The following is a 19,551-nucleotide window of genomic DNA, read 5'->3' on the forward strand; positions in this document are numbered from 1 at the left end:
TTATGAAATGGGTACGATCTTTAGGGAACGATCTGAAGGCAGACTGTTGTGTGGGTGAGTACGTTATTTCTTTATCATCTCCATCTGTGTGATTTAGTGTGTTTCCATTTAAGCAGTGAGGTGGCAGCCAGGGTGTTAATACCCTTAAGTAATATTGTTTGAGAACGCTTTTACAAAACAAACTAGATAGATCAAATGTCCATTACAGTTTATGAACAAACCGACCACAAGTACAGGTATACAGAACAATGCATTACATTACATTACACTGCATAACACCAGTAGAGACTCCTTGGTAGTAGCTATTGAATTAATAAGCTATCCATTATTACTATGTACTGCACACCTTGTTACACAAATATGAATATATAAGTTTATGGTTTACATAGTGACACATTCTCTGGATAACCAAATGCAAAACTCACATCCACAAATACATGCTTACATGTAAGGTGGTCTACAAAATAAATTACATAGAAATGTAAGCAACTGCTTACAAAACAAGTCAGAGCCAATGATGACATGGAGAGTGTAACTTCTTTCAAAATAATATGCAAAAAAATTCTACTGCTGTAGGCAAAACTACTCTAAATGTGGCATTTAATTTGTTTGCACAGCAGGGAATATGTAGATGCATTGGCAAGTCAGACAATAAGATGAGCCTGTTCTTGTTAAATAAGTCAACTGGATATTGTGTCTACATGGCATCCAAAGTTACTGCGTCATATCACATTCTCTGTGAATCAGTTTGTTTCTGTATATTAATAAACCATTAATAAACTACAGGAGACCCTCTCCACTCATGGGGAACATGTCCTAGTGATTCCCGTAAATGGGACACTCCATAAAAACTGTACTACACTGATTCTAAAGGCGCAAAACAGGACTTGTTCCCAGCACAGAATCAGCCATAGTTTGAGTCTAAAATAATTCAATAGCCCAATAAACAAGGCATTAATGTGTATGGTAAAGTAATAATACAATATACAATGAATATGCCTGTGATAACAGGCCAGTAATCGGGAGCGCTGCCTGATGCAAATACTTGAAACTGCAAATCTGCATAAGTATCAGTATTTCTCTGTACAGTTTATGCCTGACTAATCTGGTTTAGCACAGCGGTAAACTGCTGAATTGTCCGAATAAGAGGAAGCAGGAGGCTGTTTAAGTATTTTTTTTTTCAATGCCTTTTGCTGTTCCATGTAAAACCATGCATGCACACACACTGTTAGCACACACAGTTAGAGCATGCTGTTTTCAGCGCATACAGAGAATCACAGCAGCAATTGCTTTGAGTTTACCTGAATCAGTTTTCACATTTGTTGTGTTATAAATAATTCAGCGCTTTAATTCCAGACAACCACTGAGACATTCAAAGGATCTCCCCGGTTATTAATGGTACTTCTTTGTTATCATTTGTGTTCTCAGATTCATAATACCCGAAGGCTTCATTCTTTTTTATGAAAATACAGTACAGATAGCATTTATTGTGAGGAAACAGTGGAGACAAACAACCCCCGAAAAAGAAGAGAATCTGAGGCTGATCACCATTCTAAATGGATGCTATTGTTAAGACTGAAACTTTTGTCAAATATTTCCCAATTCTTTCATGCGACTGCATGTCATAAATGCAAAGGAGGAAGGCACGTTCTGAGCACTTTGGAAATGCACAAATTGTGCATAGAATTTTCAGAAGTACACCTTCAAAGCCAGAATCTTGGCAGGCCATTCTGTCTGGACTGCCAAAATGAGGATACTAGTAATTGCTTGTCATAGACAACCGAGGCCGGAAACACAAATACAATATTAAAAGCTTTGTAATTCTGTTCTCTTTGCATTTGACTCATTTTCACCTGACACTCAAAGCACATAGTCATTTTCAGTGTGTAGTGCCGAGACTCCAGCCATCAGCCAAGTGCACTTATGCTGTTGCCACAGTGCCCAAGGATGTATTCAATTAAGTCTGAGGATGTTTTCAGTTTGAGGTATATGAGCAAAACACTACAGACGGCTATATTCTTTCTTTGTCCTAATCCCATACATAAGGTGAAGCCTTATGAAGTGCAAAAAAAGATGAATTTAATTTAAAAAAGTAAAATTTACATCTCTGTTTGGCATGTTAAGGAAAGGTATCAACTGATGTGGCATTTCTTTGGTTATGGATGAGAAAAGCCTAGCAACAAAGAGAGCTACCACTTGGCAGTATGAATCAGCCTATTTCTGGATGGTTAATAGGGGTGTTGACTTTCAGAAGTACTGCACTGTGAAGTGGAAAAGGTCTGCACTCTCCCTTTTTTCATTTTCTCATTTCTTTCAGTTCATTAGTATAAATTAAAGCCAGCTAAAACTGACACAGACTATGCAGCCAAAATGTTAATGTCTTTGTTTGAGGAAAAACTGGAATGATTATATCCTGATGTCTCATCTTTGGGGGGTTGTTTTGAAGAAAATTGTATTATTTGTGGTAATTTATTTCATTCATAGTATGGTGAGGGGTACTATAAGAATCAGCTATTAAGCAGACAGACAGACTGATAGATAGGTATGTTGATACGTTTCAGTTTTACCCAGTTTTGAAAATCTTACTTGTCATTAGCCATATGCATTGCTTTATAAAACACATTACCCAACACAGACGAAAACAACTATTTTAAAAAACTGTACACAAAACCCTGAAGGGAAAACGTTTATCATGTTGCTCCTGGCTGAGGGCTTCCTGTAAATACATGCAACAAACACTGAAAAATGGCCATCTCTGCAGTCCTATAGAGGAGCAACAGAACCAATCCCCATAGTGTCCCTGTGACAACGCTCAGCATATGTTCTCCAGCCGAGCTGCAAAGACAGCGATCATCTCCGCACAGTCACCCCCCCCACGACAGCTCCGTTTGAATAATCAATGCGCAGTGCTAATTAATAATAAAACCCCAGTAATATTCAGCCCGTGTTCTTCAACGCTGGGCCTCCTGCCAAACACTCAGAGCTCCAGCGAGTAGAAGAGACAGCTATCCATTCTCCTCTATGGCAATTTCCATCTAGATGTACACCAAAGCTGTCAGAGGTCACAGACAAACAGTTTTTCTCAAGAGAGGAAAACTAATCCGTTTTTTTCCCCCTTGGTATACACATCTTTCATTTACCTTTCACACATCTATAATCAATTTAAGATATGTCAGCGGCTCTCCTGAATTATTGGAAATTCAAAACTGATCTTAATCGTGAAAACCTGCAGAAGGCTTGCGAGATGCCATTGCCAGAAAAATCCAGTATGCATTAAAAAGCAAGAGCATGTTGCTACACCCAGCACCACTCTGACCATTTCAATATGACTGTGTGTATGACACTGAAAGCATATGCAAGCATTAAGCGGTGAATGTGTTTACTGAGTCATATAACCCGACTTGACAGCATCTGATTAATATTTCTACTTCCCCTGAGATATGCAAATACACTTTGTCCTTTACAGAGTGACAAAGTGCCGAGAATCTCTGGTTGAAATGCCCATCTCACGAACTTATTCTCAGACTCCAAATCTGGAAAAAGAGCCCATCATATCAATTGCATGTGATTTCTGTTTTTTTTTTTCCTGATCTGGTGAACCAGGATTTTGTCATTGCTTAAAAAAATATGATTCTTAATATAGATGCAGACAGATTTAGAAAGCCATAGCTAAATTAAAACTACACCTACTCAATGTCACCCCAGGGGGTAGGGAGAGTTTTATTATGTGTACAGTATATTTCTTCACAAAAAGATTCTGCACTTTTGTGTAGTTCACACAGAGATTTATTGAAGACTGAAAAACAATTGTTCTTTTCTCTCATATAAACTCACTCTAAAAGCTGTAAAGAAAGTCATTCACAAAGCCTGATGCTTCATTTTCAGTCAGGAGAAAAACAAAAGTGCAATGACTATCTTGGGGCACTAACTAAAAAAAGTGTGTGTGTGCGCGTGTGCGGGTGGGTGGGTAGGTGGGTGTGCGTGTGTATGGGTTTGTGCACAGATTGATTGTGGGGCATACTCTCAAAACACCATAAACCCATGAGAATGTATTGATTTTCAAGCTCAGAATAGTTTTGTGTTTGAGCTTTTTCTCCTACCTTATATATTCACTGCAGGTGTACAGAAGATACGTTATCTGCATCTTTCTCTGTTAGTGTATTATCTGGATCTGTACACAATGCAATCCGCATATAGAAAGAAATTAAAAAATAAGGGATTAAGAAATATTTGCTCCTGGTCCTACATGAGATGGAAATAACTAAACTTAAAGGTTTAAACTGATTTTTTTATTCTTCTTCTTCTTTTTTTTTTTTTTACTTAAGATGGCTTACTTTTTTACTCAAGATGGCTGGTACAGGATCTAAATTCAGTTGTTTCACTCTGGCAAAAAATACAATTATACTTAGTATTACAATGATTCTCGGCTATTGCTTAAGCTCCAAATTGTGTTTGTTGTATTTCCAAACTAGCTGGTGCCTGATGAGGGGACACAGTACCCCCATACATAATACTGGTAGTTATGTTAAAAGAAAACAAGTTAGCTGGCTAACTATTCATAACTTTAAAATGTACCTTGCTAGCTAGCTATTTATCAGGCTCAGCTAAAACTAGCCAGTCAGCTGCAATAACTACAAGGTACTACATGTTCTACAAGAATTACTGTTGTGAGACTACCAATGAAAGTAACCTGTAGTTTTTGTTTTTTGTTTTTTTTTTTTTTAATTTCGCACTGTCCCACTTTCACACTGTACATAAAATAAACTAAAGAAGGTAGAAAATGTAAGGTCAGTGAGTTTCATACCATCTTGATATTAGTGCTAAACTAACATATAACAAATAATCAACAGAAACATGCAAGTTTATTAAACTGACCAAAGGCAACAAAGAAAAAGGAACATCAGACTGAAAGCAAGCTGTCTAGCTAGATAATTTAGCCAGCTAACTGGCTAGCTAGGTATATTATCACCAGCATATATCTAGATAGCCAGATACAGTTAGTACAAGTAGGGGGAGAAAAAAAAAATCATTAGAATAATGACTTAAATATGATAATAGATATCAGAACTGTAAGAGGTATTTATGTGACCTGCATGTGCCACATTCCCTGTACCTTATTCTGAAGGATGTCTGGTTGCTTGCAGGACAGAGAATGACAAGAGATACTCATGCTAGGTACAACGTCTCTACTCTCCTCCACTTGGCTGTAAGCATGAGACAATCCAACCACAGGAGAACTCACAATTACTGGTAGTTTGATGTGGCTAATACTAATTCTCAGCAACCTCACCTTCCTGTAGATGGTCCCCTCAAGTCAAAGCCAAACCAAGTAGAAGCACTGCACATGGTAGGACAACATCTGTGTAGCAGTGTAGCATAGTGGTTAAGTAGCAGGACTCGTAACCGAAAGGTTGCCGGTTTGATTCCCGCTGGGACACTGCTGCTGTACCCTTGGGCAAGGTACTTAACCCACAATTGCCTCAGTAAATATCCAGTTGTATAAATGGATAACATTGTAAAGAACGGTAACCTATGTAAGTCGCTTTGGATAAAAGCGTCTGCCAAATGAATAAATGTAAATGTAAACCTCTCAGCAGGGACAGCCATACGCTGCCAGTCACACATACAGAAAATGTCCTCATTGTTAGCTGTGTTTCCCTCCAAGACATTTAAGGTTGGACTCAGGCAATTCCCTTAATATTAATTCTTCCTTACTGCATAAACTAAGAAGTTTCAAATGTCTTTCATTGCAGTAATCACACCTCAACTTTCTGTGGAGTTTTCTCACCATACAAATGCTTTCACAGGGCAAAGGGGATTTACTGAAGTCTATTCTTTTTTATATATATTTTGATTAATTTTGGACGGTTCAGTAATTTTATCCAGAGATTTTATGAATAGTACGCTGAGTGATCTTTACTGCTCTTCAGCACAATGAAATTATACATCTTGGTAAAATTACGATCGCACTTTCTGGCGGTGACATCTAAATGTCTTTGTTGAAATGGTATTTAATATTAATTTTAATTATTTTACTCTGTTTTTCTTAAGGTCTTGTGCCACCTCGGTTATGTCCTTGTGAGCTCAAGGCCAAAGACCGCTGAGTGTTATTTGCAGGCAATGAAGCATTGCAGAGTGAAAGGGAGTAATGTATTTCCAGCTCTTTCTAAAAACTCCTACACACTGGAATGTGTGCACTTGTGTGAGGAACCTGCCCCTGTACAGCAATGTTTGTTTGATTTCTATTACTGTCTATTACGGTACTGCAAGTCGGTGGTATAAGTACTGAAATAGCTTTTCAGTGCTGCAGACGCACAGGGCCCGATTTTCACGGTCTTAACAGCTGTCACGATTACTGATGACAATTGATTAGCACTAAATTGGGGTTTTTCAACTCTTAGATACAGAGCAGAGGTTAGAAAAAACAGCGCTAGCAATGCTGCACTCGGCATCTCTCTCTCCTTGTGTTTCTCAGTGCTTGAATGTGAGTGGGCGTGACAAGGGTTTGATCTGAAATGGAACACAATGATATTTTTGTATGAATACAATGGTCATTTGAATTTGCCAAGAAAAGCAGGGTTTAAACCATAGGGCAATGCAAAAGCAGCACCTGTCAGCATTCAGAGCAAATAAATATTAATTGATCACATGGGGGTGGCATACACAGAGAATACCACATAAATAATATAATACATATTACTAAAAGATTCAAATTATTACTTATATTTGCTACAGACATTAGCATGACTACTACAGACATAAGCATTACAGACATGATCGTAACAATATGGCAGTTGATTGACTGCATCAGTTATACTCTCAGATGTGCAAAAAGGGTTAGAGATATTAATTTATGTAATAAAACAATTCCATGATTATTATCATAAACAATAAAAAGAAGAACTGAGGAGTTGGAAGAGAATGTGTATTGCGTGCAAAGATTAAAGGAACACAGCTCTCTCTGGTGAATTTCACCACCTATCATTTATCGAATCTTACATCCTAAAGGCAACGCTGCCACGTGGCCTAACAGCTCTGGTTTTGCTTCTGCTGTTTCCACGAACGGGTTTGTGATCTTGTTGCGTCACAACTGAAGGTGCTGGAGTGATGACAGCGGTTTCTGTGGCAGATTCCCTCCACAGTCTGTAAATGTGTGCTTACGTAGCACAGGTAGACCACCACTGCAAAGAAAGGACTCTCTCACACAAACTCTTGGTGGGTAATGTAACCTTTTTCTCTAAAATAACATTTGTGTAAAGTACCTATCCACATTGCCTCAGAGAGGACTGAGAATGGTTTCTGCAAGCTGCAGTTAGGCTAGCAGTGTAAATTGGGCCTATTGTGTCTGTGACAGAGCTGTCTTAGCGAAAGCACACATTACTCTATAACAAGTAATTTCTAGCGATATTTCAGTCAAGTACCCTTCTGGTTATTTCAGTGCATGTGCTGGGGGACTGATAGAATGGCAGAACTCATATTCTGATTATTCTCAGACCCCCAGAAGCCAAGCAGGAGGCTACTAAGAAAAGCACGCCAGTGGTCTGTCTCCTCTCTTAAGTATTCTTCACAGAACTGTTTAATCCCCCGATCAGCTCTATCCCTCAGCGTTCGTTGTGAAACAGCACCCGACCCCCCCCCCCCCCCCCCAGTCCCTTTTCCTCTTTCCCCAGTCATTTGCAGCTTGTTAGAGAGTGCCTCTGTCAGCTTTGCCCTATCTAATTCGCACCCAATTACCGTCTAAATGAACCACAGGGCTGCTTAACTTGGTTTGTCTCCTCCCATTGTTTAATTTGTGATGGTAACGAACCCTGATTAAACCCCCGCACGGGTTCATAAATTAAGCACTCAAGACTAAATTAATCACCTCTCCTCCAAAAAAGATAAATGGAGACTATTCAATTGTACGTTTGGCCCAAAAAATAAAAAGCCCGAGATATGCCCGCACCTTTATTTTTGACAAGCGTGACCTTTGTGAAAGCTTGTAGTGCTCTGGCAGCCAGCAAAATGTCATTTATCCAGTGTTCCGTGCGAGCCGGAGAGGCCCCGGTCTACCATGTTCTCATCACCGCGGTTTCGCAGGTAACACCGTCATCTCACCAACTAAACTGGGGCACTTTGATTAATGCCACAGTCTGGGAGTGAAGGGTAGAGACACGACAATAAAGCGTGCTGCATGAGAGAGAGACTGAGGCGGCAGTTAGTAAAAGGTGAGACAGACACGCTTAAGGAGGCGACGGAAGCTACAGTGATTCCGATCCAAGAGAGAGAGAGAGAGATAGAGAGAGAGAGAAAAAAAAAGAGCAGCCGCTTGTCTTCTGAAGATGGAGAAGTTTAGCACATAAACAGACACGGCGTAATTAGTCTCAAGAGACGAATAACCACTCCCATTTGAATTCCAGCTTATTCAATAAGTCTTCTTCCTTCCTAAACATCTTAAAAACCTCATATGAGGTAGTATTTTCTATTACCTATGGCAGGTCCTCTTTGATCTCAACTACTCCATACAGTGATATAAAAACAGCACTTCATTACTTGTACCTGTAATATAACTGATCACCTGTATATCTTTGACAGAAAGCCTACAAAAAACATTTCAAGAGGCAGCTGAGTCTAATCTGCAATCTAACTCCTCTGCAAATAGTACCAAGACCAAATAGTACAAAGTAATTAGGCTTAAGGTAAACTATTACTTCTGTGAAATTGCTTAAACATATTACTGCTATGATGACATACAGCGCAGAAATGAAAAAAAGTGAATAACGGGCTAAATTTCAGCTGTCTTTCCATTTTATAGCCGAATGTAAACTCGTTGTCTTAGATGCCATTTTCAAAATATATATATTTTGACAAACTTCTTAAGAGAGCAATGGGAGATCCAACGGTACGATAAACAGGATGCGTCAGATGAAAAACAGCAAAGCAAGATTTTCCGATTTTCCTAGTTTTGTTCATGTGCCAAAGATTACAGTGTTGACATACAGAAAATGCAAATATATCAACATTAAATAAAAACATGTTTATTCTTAATGTAAAAGTATGAGTCATATTGACTTTTCTCATTTGACTGGTGTATAGTAAATCATAATATACACACTATATCACATATTATAGGTGCAAATATTGCTTTAACACAGAATATGATTTTAGATATATTGCGAAAGATGTGCACTCATTTAACAGAAAACAGTGCTTTAAAACCTCAGGCTTGTTCTGTGATATTGCATGTGGAAAAGAATAGAACCTGCTTACGGGCAAAGAGATTAAACATGTGGGAACTGTCAAAAGTTCACTTCCTGCGTATCAGCCTGCTAGCCTGATAGTCCTACAATCTAACAGTCAATTAAATACATCTTAACTCAACTCACTAATGAAAATGCATTTTTGATTGTCCTTGCGTAGCTATTTAATTAGCAATCCACCAGACACATGCCAGCTAGTTTTTCCTATTTTCGAAAAGAAAGAAACAGGGGATTCTGAGATTTTACAAAACTGCTGTTGCTCTTTAAATGATTATTATTTTGTTTTCAACTGTAGTTGTTTCTATCTGATTTGTCCTTGTTTCTGTTAGATATTCATCTCTGACTGAATATGTTGTGTAAAATAGACTTTGTCAGTGTCTGTGCTAGAAGTGTGAACATTCTTAAGAAAGCGATGGGGGCATTTAGGAGCTGATCAATAAACTCTTTAAAGCAATGTGTTCATACTGTAAATGAAAAAAGGGAGATGCAGGCCTCACATCAGACCATGAATATGGCTCCAAACCACACACAGAAAAAATCAATAGTAGGATATGGTTGAAAATGATTCCAGTACTTACATTTCTTGGCCTTTTCTTCTGCTCCTCCACTCTGCTGCAAAACAGAAAACAAAAATTCAAGAAGGAGCCTTTGCTGGAGCCATACATTTAAGATACGCAATATAATTTTTTTTTTCTGCTAGCAACATTGGTGGCAACATGGCTGAGAATGGTTTCAAACTGAGTCCCAGATCAAAATGTTCTTCCTCCTCAAGATTAATTTAAACAGCACAAGACTGCAAGACACCTGCTGTCTCCATTTACTTTGACACATGTTGACATATTATGGAGGAGCTGTACTGTCCTACCATGCCTGAAATCCTGTTAGTATTTCACTCCCAGACGCAATGAGCCTTTCTTTTGGAATCTCGAAACAGCTGTTTTTGATACGGTGTGATCCACACATCTACTGATATACCTCTATAATTAACCAGCATAAACACATTTTCAAATCTGAGGTAAGAAGGAACATCATTTTGGAACTCAAGTGAAACAAGCAAGATGAAAGCTTGGCAGAAATAATTAATAAAAAAAACAGAAGAAACAGAAAGTCACAAACAGTTAACAATTAAAATGTATATCACGTTAAACCTATAGTAACTAGGCCCTCACAAAACATAGCATGGAGTAAGTACATGGTACATAAGAAATACATTTTTAAAAAATATCAAAACAAAAAAACAAATAGATTAAGTAATAGTATTTAAAATCTAACAATGTATTCGTTTTCATACATGTAATAGCCATCTAATTTGATAATAAAACCAATTTTTAGGAGTGCACCTCTCCCTGTGTTGGAAAAAATTAATTGCTACATACTATTTGAAATATTGTTTGATATGTGCACTTTAATGAGTAGATATTCTGTTTCTCTGTATGAAGCCTTTGGTGTAATGATGGGAAAGTGAGACCCCAGAATGGATGGAGCCATCATGTATTATTGGGAACTCACTGATGTCTACCAATCTCTATGGTGAGAGGAGTCTTCTGAGTAGTTCCTGCGGGATGATTGACAGCACATTGTGCCCACCTCCCTGGCAGACTGCAAGTATGATGAAATGACAAGAAGTATATAACTTGTCTTATTTCTCTGAGTGTCAGGAATAATCTGTAAAATGAAATAAGAAACAGTACACAAACAGCTGCTGTGCTGTGAAGTTCACCGATGATGAAGGTGTGTCTGTCATACATTTGACCGGTGATTTTGGGCAGCATCTTCAGTCCTGAGGCCACTGCCAACAAATGTGCTGCTGCTTGTTTACAGAAACTTTAAGCAGTCCAAATCTTCCATTTCCAGGCCACCTGTCTGTCTAAGCTGTCTCAGCTGCTGTGGAGACCTGCATTTGTAGAACAGGTGCAGGTCGCAAAAAAAACGGCCTCATTCAACGCGTTGAAAAGGAACGCAGGCTGTACTTCGGTGAGGAAATTGGGCATCGCGCAGCTGTCAATGGAGGTATTGCGTATTTATTACAGTGGCCTTGTAAGCAGAATGTGTATACCGTGGATGACATGCAGTATATATCAGCATAAATGCCTCCGTAATGACTTTGAACACTTAACCACATTATATCACCTGTCCTGTATTGTGCTTAGGGGGATGGGGTCTTATTATTTAGACTAGCTCCATTCTCCTTTAACCTTGAGAATTAAGAAAGTATATATTTTGCTGCATGGACTTCTGCCAAAAAAAGCCCTTTTACAATAAAACTGCTGACAGTGTAACAGGCTTCAAGATGAACTATATCGGTATTGCCTCCCGGTATTTCTGACAATGCGCAATAATAACCCAGACCAACAATGTGTCCTCGGTTACCTGTTGAGGGAGTTCTGCACATCTAATGGTTTGATTAAAAGTAATGGAATTGTCTGGGGCAATCTGCGCTGAGATGAATTCAAAGTGAGTAGGTTGACAGCTCTAGCCTGCGTGACATTTAAATTGTACATGACAAGATATACAATGAGGGCATTTGATTAATCATTAAATGATATTACTGCCCTGAAGCGTTTTTATCTTCCCATTTCGACGGTGTCTCATCTGTGTATGCGAGGAAAAGGGACTCCTGATTAAACTGAAAGCTTGACATGGGTCAGGCTTCATGAGGAGCCGTTGTGGTGTTTTTACTACAGCATGCATCTGCATTAGTTCCTCAGTGAAAAAAGTTCTCCATTTCTGTGGAATTCTCGAACACAATAGAATACAGGCTCAGCAGTTTCCATGGGTACATGGCATTCTTTAAAGCAGTGTTTTTTACCCAGGGGTACAGTGTATGGGAATGTCCCAGGGAATATACAAGCTGATCAGTAAAATTATGAAATAATAAAAAATAGCAACAAGAGGCACAGTAAACAATCATATTTGAATCAACAAACAGAAAGTAACTGTTATAACACAGAAATCTGGGTCTTAAAAAGAGGACAAAAAACGAGCTATCAAAAAACCTTTACAAACATTTGCTCTGATTACAACTCTAATAATAGTACTTATCTGGCGAATAAATAACATTACTAGGGTTGTAATGGGAGTCATAAATGGCAGAGGTCAATGCTGTTAAAAGACGCTCACCAACTCATCTTCTCACTAAAAACCTGCAAAGGAAAGAGTTCTTACAGACAGCAGTGGGCCTCCATTTTAAACCAATCAGAGATGAACAATGGATGGGGAAAAAGGTGACATTTTCCCCTCAGTGGCTTTTAACAAGGAAAATCACTCATGTGTCCTAATTTAGGACATTACTGTATTGGGTGCTACCCCATTAAGATAGGGAATATCCCATAGTGGCTCTGTTTTAATCATTCCTGAATTCTTTTCACACTATAACCGAACGCTTATCTCACATTTGCTCCCAAATTAACTTGAATGTGCATATTGTACATTGTTGCTTGAAATAAATGCTGCAATAGCTACTAATAATAAGACAGTGCATGTTTCCTTTTTCCATGGAAGGTCGTTTAAAATCAAAGGCAGCAGAATCTGTCCTGGGCCTTGTGTTCTACATCCTGATCCGTGCAGCTGGCACTGTAAATGGTGCCGGCAATCCAGGACTATACCATACCACAAGCCAGATCCTACAATACTCTCTTCCCTCTGTGAGGGCTGACCAGAAATTGTCTGACAGAAGCAACACCAGACATTTAATGTGAAATTAACGTGGATCGGTTCTGAACCAGCTGAGCAAAGACACCGGTGAAAATCGAGTTTAACACTGAAATTTCCCATCACTTTTCACCACAGACCTCATAATCATCAAATGGGGAACATGCAAGAGAGATATCACACCCAGTCTTAAACTGGGCATTTGGTTGAACTGGCTAGATTGCTTTCCTCGGTCTGGCATTTGATTATTGATAACGCAGCAGTCATGTGCCAGATATCACTTTAAAATCGAAATCACATTTATGGTGGTCTAAAGCTGTTTTATTATTTTATCATTACATACAAATCTCCGACCAACCAACCACATGTCTGTCAATGTAAAATAAATGTCAAATAATGATGTCAAAATAATGTAACGTTTATTTAGTGATAAGAGACTTATAGGACAATAGCAAGGTACAGACACCATCTCTAGTATACCATTAAATGTGTATGTCTATGGTAAGTGTATGTCCGCATAGAAGACATGGCATTAATGTGTATATTGTTAGAAAAATGGCTGTTTTGGTGGCGATGATTACATGTCCCCGCACGCGTGACCCTTTCTTGAAAGCCCAGCTCTCTGGCATTTTAGCACCTATGATCTGATAATGAGCTTGAGCATTAGTAACACAGGTCTGCCCATGCCTGTGTGCGGCCCATTTATTTCTACAAAAAAATTAATCACTCCATATTTTGTTCTTGTTTAGAAAAACTGTTGTTATAATTTGCATTTTAATGACCCTTAGTGTGCGTGCATGCGGGGGTGCATGCAAAAATTTCCCCTACTACATCCTCAATATACCCAAAAAAGAACTGAAATTTAGAAAGGCACAGCCGATTAATTTTTTAGCAATGAATTATGATCATTTAATTTTTTCCAAGAGCTAAATTATTTATTAACAAGAACAACTCTATACATGCTTTCAGTCATATTTAATGGCATGATTTGACTTTTAAGTGTTTCTATTAATTATGATTACAGTTGCACGCCATTTGCCACAGATGCGGGAAGTCATTAGATATCCACCACACAGTTTTAAGGGTCTTTTCATACACAGATATTTCAGTAATTAAAGTCCTAATCGGTCTTCAACAGGAGGGCAGCGTGGGGCAGAGAGAGAGAGCACACACTTACTGTTAATGTTCAAATTTTCTGTCCACTCATGATATAACTTTCTTAAAACTGATATTGCATACCACAGAGCAGTGTAAACACCAAGGTGTAATTTGGAAGAGTAATAGCCAGAAAATCTCAGTGCCCTGAAATGAGCCATTAGTTTAACATAAGCCTACAGTTCAGGCTATGTAGGCTCAGGCTATGTAGCAGGCCACTCTAATAATAACACCCATTAATGCATATTGAAGTTAAACCTGCAATAATTTTTTAGATCTTTTAAACATTTGCATTAAACATGTGTATAGTCTATAAACATGTCTACACCTATCCCCCAGAGGAAAGGAGGCAATTCGTCATGCTACTGTGCTACATTGTTGGCTGATGACACAGCTGGGATCAGACTCAGGCCATAAGTCTCAGTCTGCACTCTAGACAAGCGCCTTGCTGGCTCAGGACACCTAACCTTCACTGTATCATATGATCTCATATAAACTAATTATCAAAGTAATTGACGACTGTCGTCTCATTGTAGTGGATTTTGCAAAAATGATCATGATGAAATGATTGCCCGTCAAAGACAAGGTAAGATGTGAAAATCTCCATGTGAAATTAACACACTGTTGGGGTCATAGAGGGCTCTGTTGAAAAGGAGTAACGATTTGACAGCTTGCCGGGGGGGCATCACAAGACCTCCTGTAGTCTTTATTCAGCTGCATACCAATCAGTCAGCTTGTATAATGGAGCAGGCTACTAGGACTCCCTTCACAAAATAGAGTCATCTCAGAATTTAAACACAGCTAGTGGGGGCTCCTAAAGTTGTAATCTTCCTTTTGGCAAAGGTTAAACTGTATATTTTAAAATGACTCTTTTTATTTTTTTAACATCTATTTCACCTGCAATCACTGTACTACATGCCTGTCATCTTCTTGTCTGATAGGAGACTGGGTCTAGCTCATGTGTTCCGTTTAATAAGCAGCTGAGATGCTCATAGACTTGTGTTCAGTAAAAATCAGTGAGATTCCCAGATGAACATCAAAATATCACTTTGGTGTTGACAGATCCAACCTATTTTTTTTTTTATAGAAGGGAAGAAACCCTTAGCAGGGGGATCTCTGTCACTTCAGATTTGTCTGTGGCGGAAACGCAGAGACAAAAAAAATGTGCGTTCATCATTTCTCTGGGCCAGTAGCTGTAATAACCTTGGCCACTGATGATTGCGGCGAAGAGCCCCCTTAATTAATCTTTCCACATATGTCGATTGATGGCATTCTGGTCTCGTTCAGAAAAAACCTTCAATGTCAGAACGAATAAATGAAATTCCTCTGGTGCTGAGCAGCTGTAATTGGCAGACCGCTCCCTTGCCCGTAAAGCTGGTGGTAATCCTCCTCACTCTCCTTCCTCCACTTTTTGCTTTTCCGTCCAGCTCCTCCTTATATTATTCCCCCCAAAAATTCAAGACAATTAAATCAGGAGATGACCCAGCACATGAATACTAAAGCCTTTATCAAGGGAGTGCTCAGTCAAAGGAAGCCCACATTTTTATGTGTACCACAGAGCCACATGTTCTCCCAGGAGAACTGCAGCTCAGTGTCAATGCTCCCCATTATCTTCAAAAGAATTACAGTACATTCATTGTTTATTATATTTATAGTAATTTTCATGTACTGTTAACGCAGGTGATGTATCATACTGAAAGTCTTCAGTCAAAAACATGCACCATATACAGATGCATGATATTTTTTATTCATTATTAGATTGTGTTACACAATACTCTCAGAATCATACAGATGCAGGTGTTAGATTGTGATGGCAATACCACGGTGGTGTTGGGCTTTCATGCGTCACGTGACATGTAAATAAGGAATCGGAGCGTTTTGGTCGATGTTGCAATCTTTGATGGGAAAATGCCAAAGCAGATGGTATATCTCCCTGTATGTATTTTTATGCAGGATAATCTGCATATTCTGTCAGGTCTAGCTACAAGAGAAACCTCAGTGTTTACAAAGAATGTGAGAGGGTCCCAGATGTAATATGAAAATTATAAAGCATATGGACATATGTGAGCAAAACATATAAATACATATTAATACATTTCAATCCATACCAATACAGTAACTTCATACTAAAAAATACTACACAGCTACTAAATACTATTGCAGACAGGTTTAATGGCAATTTTAACAGTCAAGTTTCTTTTAATGTGTGTACAGTATGTATTTGAAGTCCTGTCATAGTTTGCAAATGCCATAAATGTAGTTATAGCTGTTTACCATTACCACTCAAAAGTCTATTCAGATAGACTGAATTGACAGAAGGAGAATGACAGAGGGATATCCAATGGAAACCAATTTCAGAAGTCATTACGTTTGTGTAGTGAGGGTTCAGTTACAGACGTGCGAGATAAACTACCTATACAAACAATGAAAGGCATCACAACCTTGTGGCCTGCATTTTGCACAAGTGCATTTGAGCCTAGCGATGTGGCTTAATGCTTTGTGTTTCGAATAAACTCCTAGGACAGATAAAGGTATCAGCTAAGGGCTCATCCAGCATTCCAGGGGTTCTTACTGTCAAGGGGTGGAGGCTTAAGGGTGTTTTTTTTCTTTTTTCAACCCAATAGGCTTTCATCCAGAATCCTTATGAAATTACTTTTTCTCTGTGGTTGATAGAAAGGAATATATGTACAAACAAACTGGTGGTGCAGACAGCAAGTCTTTTTTATGAGTTTGTACGTAATTAAAAATTATTGGCATCATCATAACAAACTGCATCTCAGACACTGAGCTTCGTCAGCAGCATTTCGGTAGATTAAAAAATGTATATGCAATGCATAAAACGATGATATCTGTCTCTAAACTATATCAAGGGGAAATAAATCATTATATAAAATCTTGTTTATGCCTGTCTGGCAAACCTATCCCTTACGTCTCTTTATCTCATTAGACACACAGGTACATCAAAGCTGAGCTACAGCCAGATTCACGGATTTTGCAAGGGATCTGAGACATATCTAATGTAGCTCTACACAAGCTTGACACATACTAGGTCCGACTTTACACAGTGTAACAACTGGGTACGTACTTGTTACAGAGGATTTTGATTCCTGCAAGTTTCATATGTAATTTCACGTATGTAACAATCATACTAGTATATAGTATATAGCTTGTGTAAGTAAATGTATAACCAGATATCCATACTAGAAAATTAATGGCTTTTGTAAGCACATATATAAATATGTTAGCACTATGTAATAACATGAGTGAACATGGTAAGTGTACTGGACCAGCCTAGGCAGCCATGGTGTACTTAGACAGGTATTAAGGTTGCTTAATGTAAAATGCGTTCCAACACTGATACGGCTGAGGTAAAGTAATTACTTCAATACACGTTACCTTGACTTTGCTCCATGAAAAACAGACAAATGAAAGTCAAAGAAGTGAGGTAAATGCTGAGCTTTTTAATGACCTGGGCTAATGAGATCGCAGGACTGCAGTGATTTTTTTTTCTCTCTCTCCGAATCTCTTTGCTGGAATCGCATGGATATTTTAGGGAGCTCATTTGGGAAAGTTTTACGACTCAAAGTGGCACAATTCGTTGCACAGCTGCACACAACGCACTGCTCATTACTCTGTTTGAGTGATTCTCAGGTTAAGTGAACAGCAGGCAATAAACAAAGTGTCAGGTCAGTAGATTGCGATGGATGGGTGGCAGACAATATAGCTCCCAGAGGCCAGATTCAGGAATGTTCATGTTCAGCCAGTGGCAAAGTGGCAACTAGGCCCCTGCCTTTCTCAAGAGAAGCCTCTGCTAAGCAACCTGACACAATTCTTGGACCACACTGATGAGATGCCCTTTCAGTAATCTTATACCACGTATTGATTGGCACTCTCTGCGCTCAACAGCATACTGAAAATTATTTTTTGAGAGTAATTAAATTATTGGTTTTGGATGTGACATGCAGAATGCTGTAGGGGAATGGTAGTTACTCTAATAATTATCAATATTGCCCTTTGATGAATAAAATAGTAACCAAGATCTATTGAAAACAGTACAACAAAAAATATATATTACTGAAAATCCAGAGGCGGGAGAAGACCATGCAGTCTCAGGTTTCTAAACTGTGACAACAATGAACATGTCAACTGCAGTACAACCTAAAAGAAAATAATGCAGTGCAAGCATAAAGTGCAAACAATTCCTTTCAGCTCAGTCACATCCGAATCACACTTGAACTGCCAGAAATTATTTTCCATTCCCCCCACTATATCCCATCGATCACGTATTCAGAACATGTATTGGATGTAAAGCAAAAAAAAAAAAATTGACTTTCATGTCATTGGTTTTGCACTACAGATGCGGCCGAATCGTTCCTGAAGGCTCGTCCATATTCATTTCCCCCGACTCACTTCCGAATTCCAAGCCAAGGGACAGCGTTCTGCCATCCTTCCACCAGAAGGGATGCACGACTCTGTTTTATACTGAGGGATTTGGAAGGACAGAGCTGTCTTACAAAACTGTGGCATTCCCACACCGTTGCCAGCTTGGCATCCCATGGGCGAAGCCGGTTGAAAGCAGACCAGAGGAGGGCATGCTTAATTGCACTAAGAACTGGGAAAATGACAGGCAGAGAGACTCCTACCTTCTCCCTGCCTCCCTACCCCCCTGCTCCACAGGGAAGATTGATTCAGGGGTTTTATAGCGATTTCATTTGCGCATCAGATACTTGAATCTTTGACGAATGCTTCATTACACCCGGGCTTTACTTATGCATCACATGCCAGCCGCCGCCACCTCTTTTTTCCCCCATTTTAATCCACGTAAGCGCAAAAAAACAGCAAATGGATCACATGGACAATTGGGTCAGGCTGTTGGAGGGAAGTAAATGATTTGAAGCAGTGGGTGAGGAAAGCGAATGGGGTTTGAATACAAATGCAATGGAAAACAATAAAAAAGTTGTATTTCCAAAACAACACTCAGACAAGACAGAGGAATGATGCAAGATTGACAGATTGATGCCTATGATGAGAATGAGAGAGTGAGAGAGGTAGTGGCAGGACAGACAGCACACTAACATTTGTGTTCCTTTAAAATACATTTTAAATGCCCTCATTAGGAATGCCATTATGCAAATGTGTTTAATATGTGAAAGTGCAGGTAGGCACTCGTCAACAACATAAAGGAAAAGCATGATGCTTGTCACATCATAAGTTCATAAACATCGCATTTTGGTTACTCTATCAGCAGCCATTTTTAGATAAAACTTGATTTTATGAACATCTAACCTTGGATGCAGGAAATACATATTTGGCTTGATTTTGATGCCAGCACTATCCCCTCACAGCACTCTCAGCTGGGAATGCAGAAATACATCTACTCAACTTCAATTTTGAATCATTATTATTTTGTTTGTAACCCACTTCATGTAGTTAAGGTATATTCCCATGTTTATAAAAATGTTCGACAATCCAAGGGCGCTTTTGTGTTGTTGTGGTAATAAAATTG

General features: G+C 38.9%; 1 protein-coding gene across 2 annotated transcripts in view; it reads right to left on the bottom strand.

Annotated features, from left to right (window-relative positions):
* Positions 1-19,551, bottom strand: part of fstl4 (follistatin-like 4) — a 139,550-nt gene that overhangs the window by 113,658 nt on the left and 6,341 nt on the right. For both annotated transcript variants that reach the window (XM_036524446.1, XM_036524444.1), the window contains exon 3: positions 9,818-9,851. In XM_036524446.1, the coding sequence (XP_036380339.1) occupies positions 9,818-9,851 (34 nt within the window). The remainder of the gene's footprint in view (positions 1-9,817; positions 9,852-19,551) is intronic.

This window comes from Megalops cyprinoides, chromosome 3 (genome assembly GCF_013368585.1).
Source record: "Megalops cyprinoides isolate fMegCyp1 chromosome 3, fMegCyp1.pri, whole genome shotgun sequence".
Lineage (NCBI taxonomy): Eukaryota > Metazoa > Chordata > Actinopteri > Elopiformes > Megalopidae > Megalops > Megalops cyprinoides.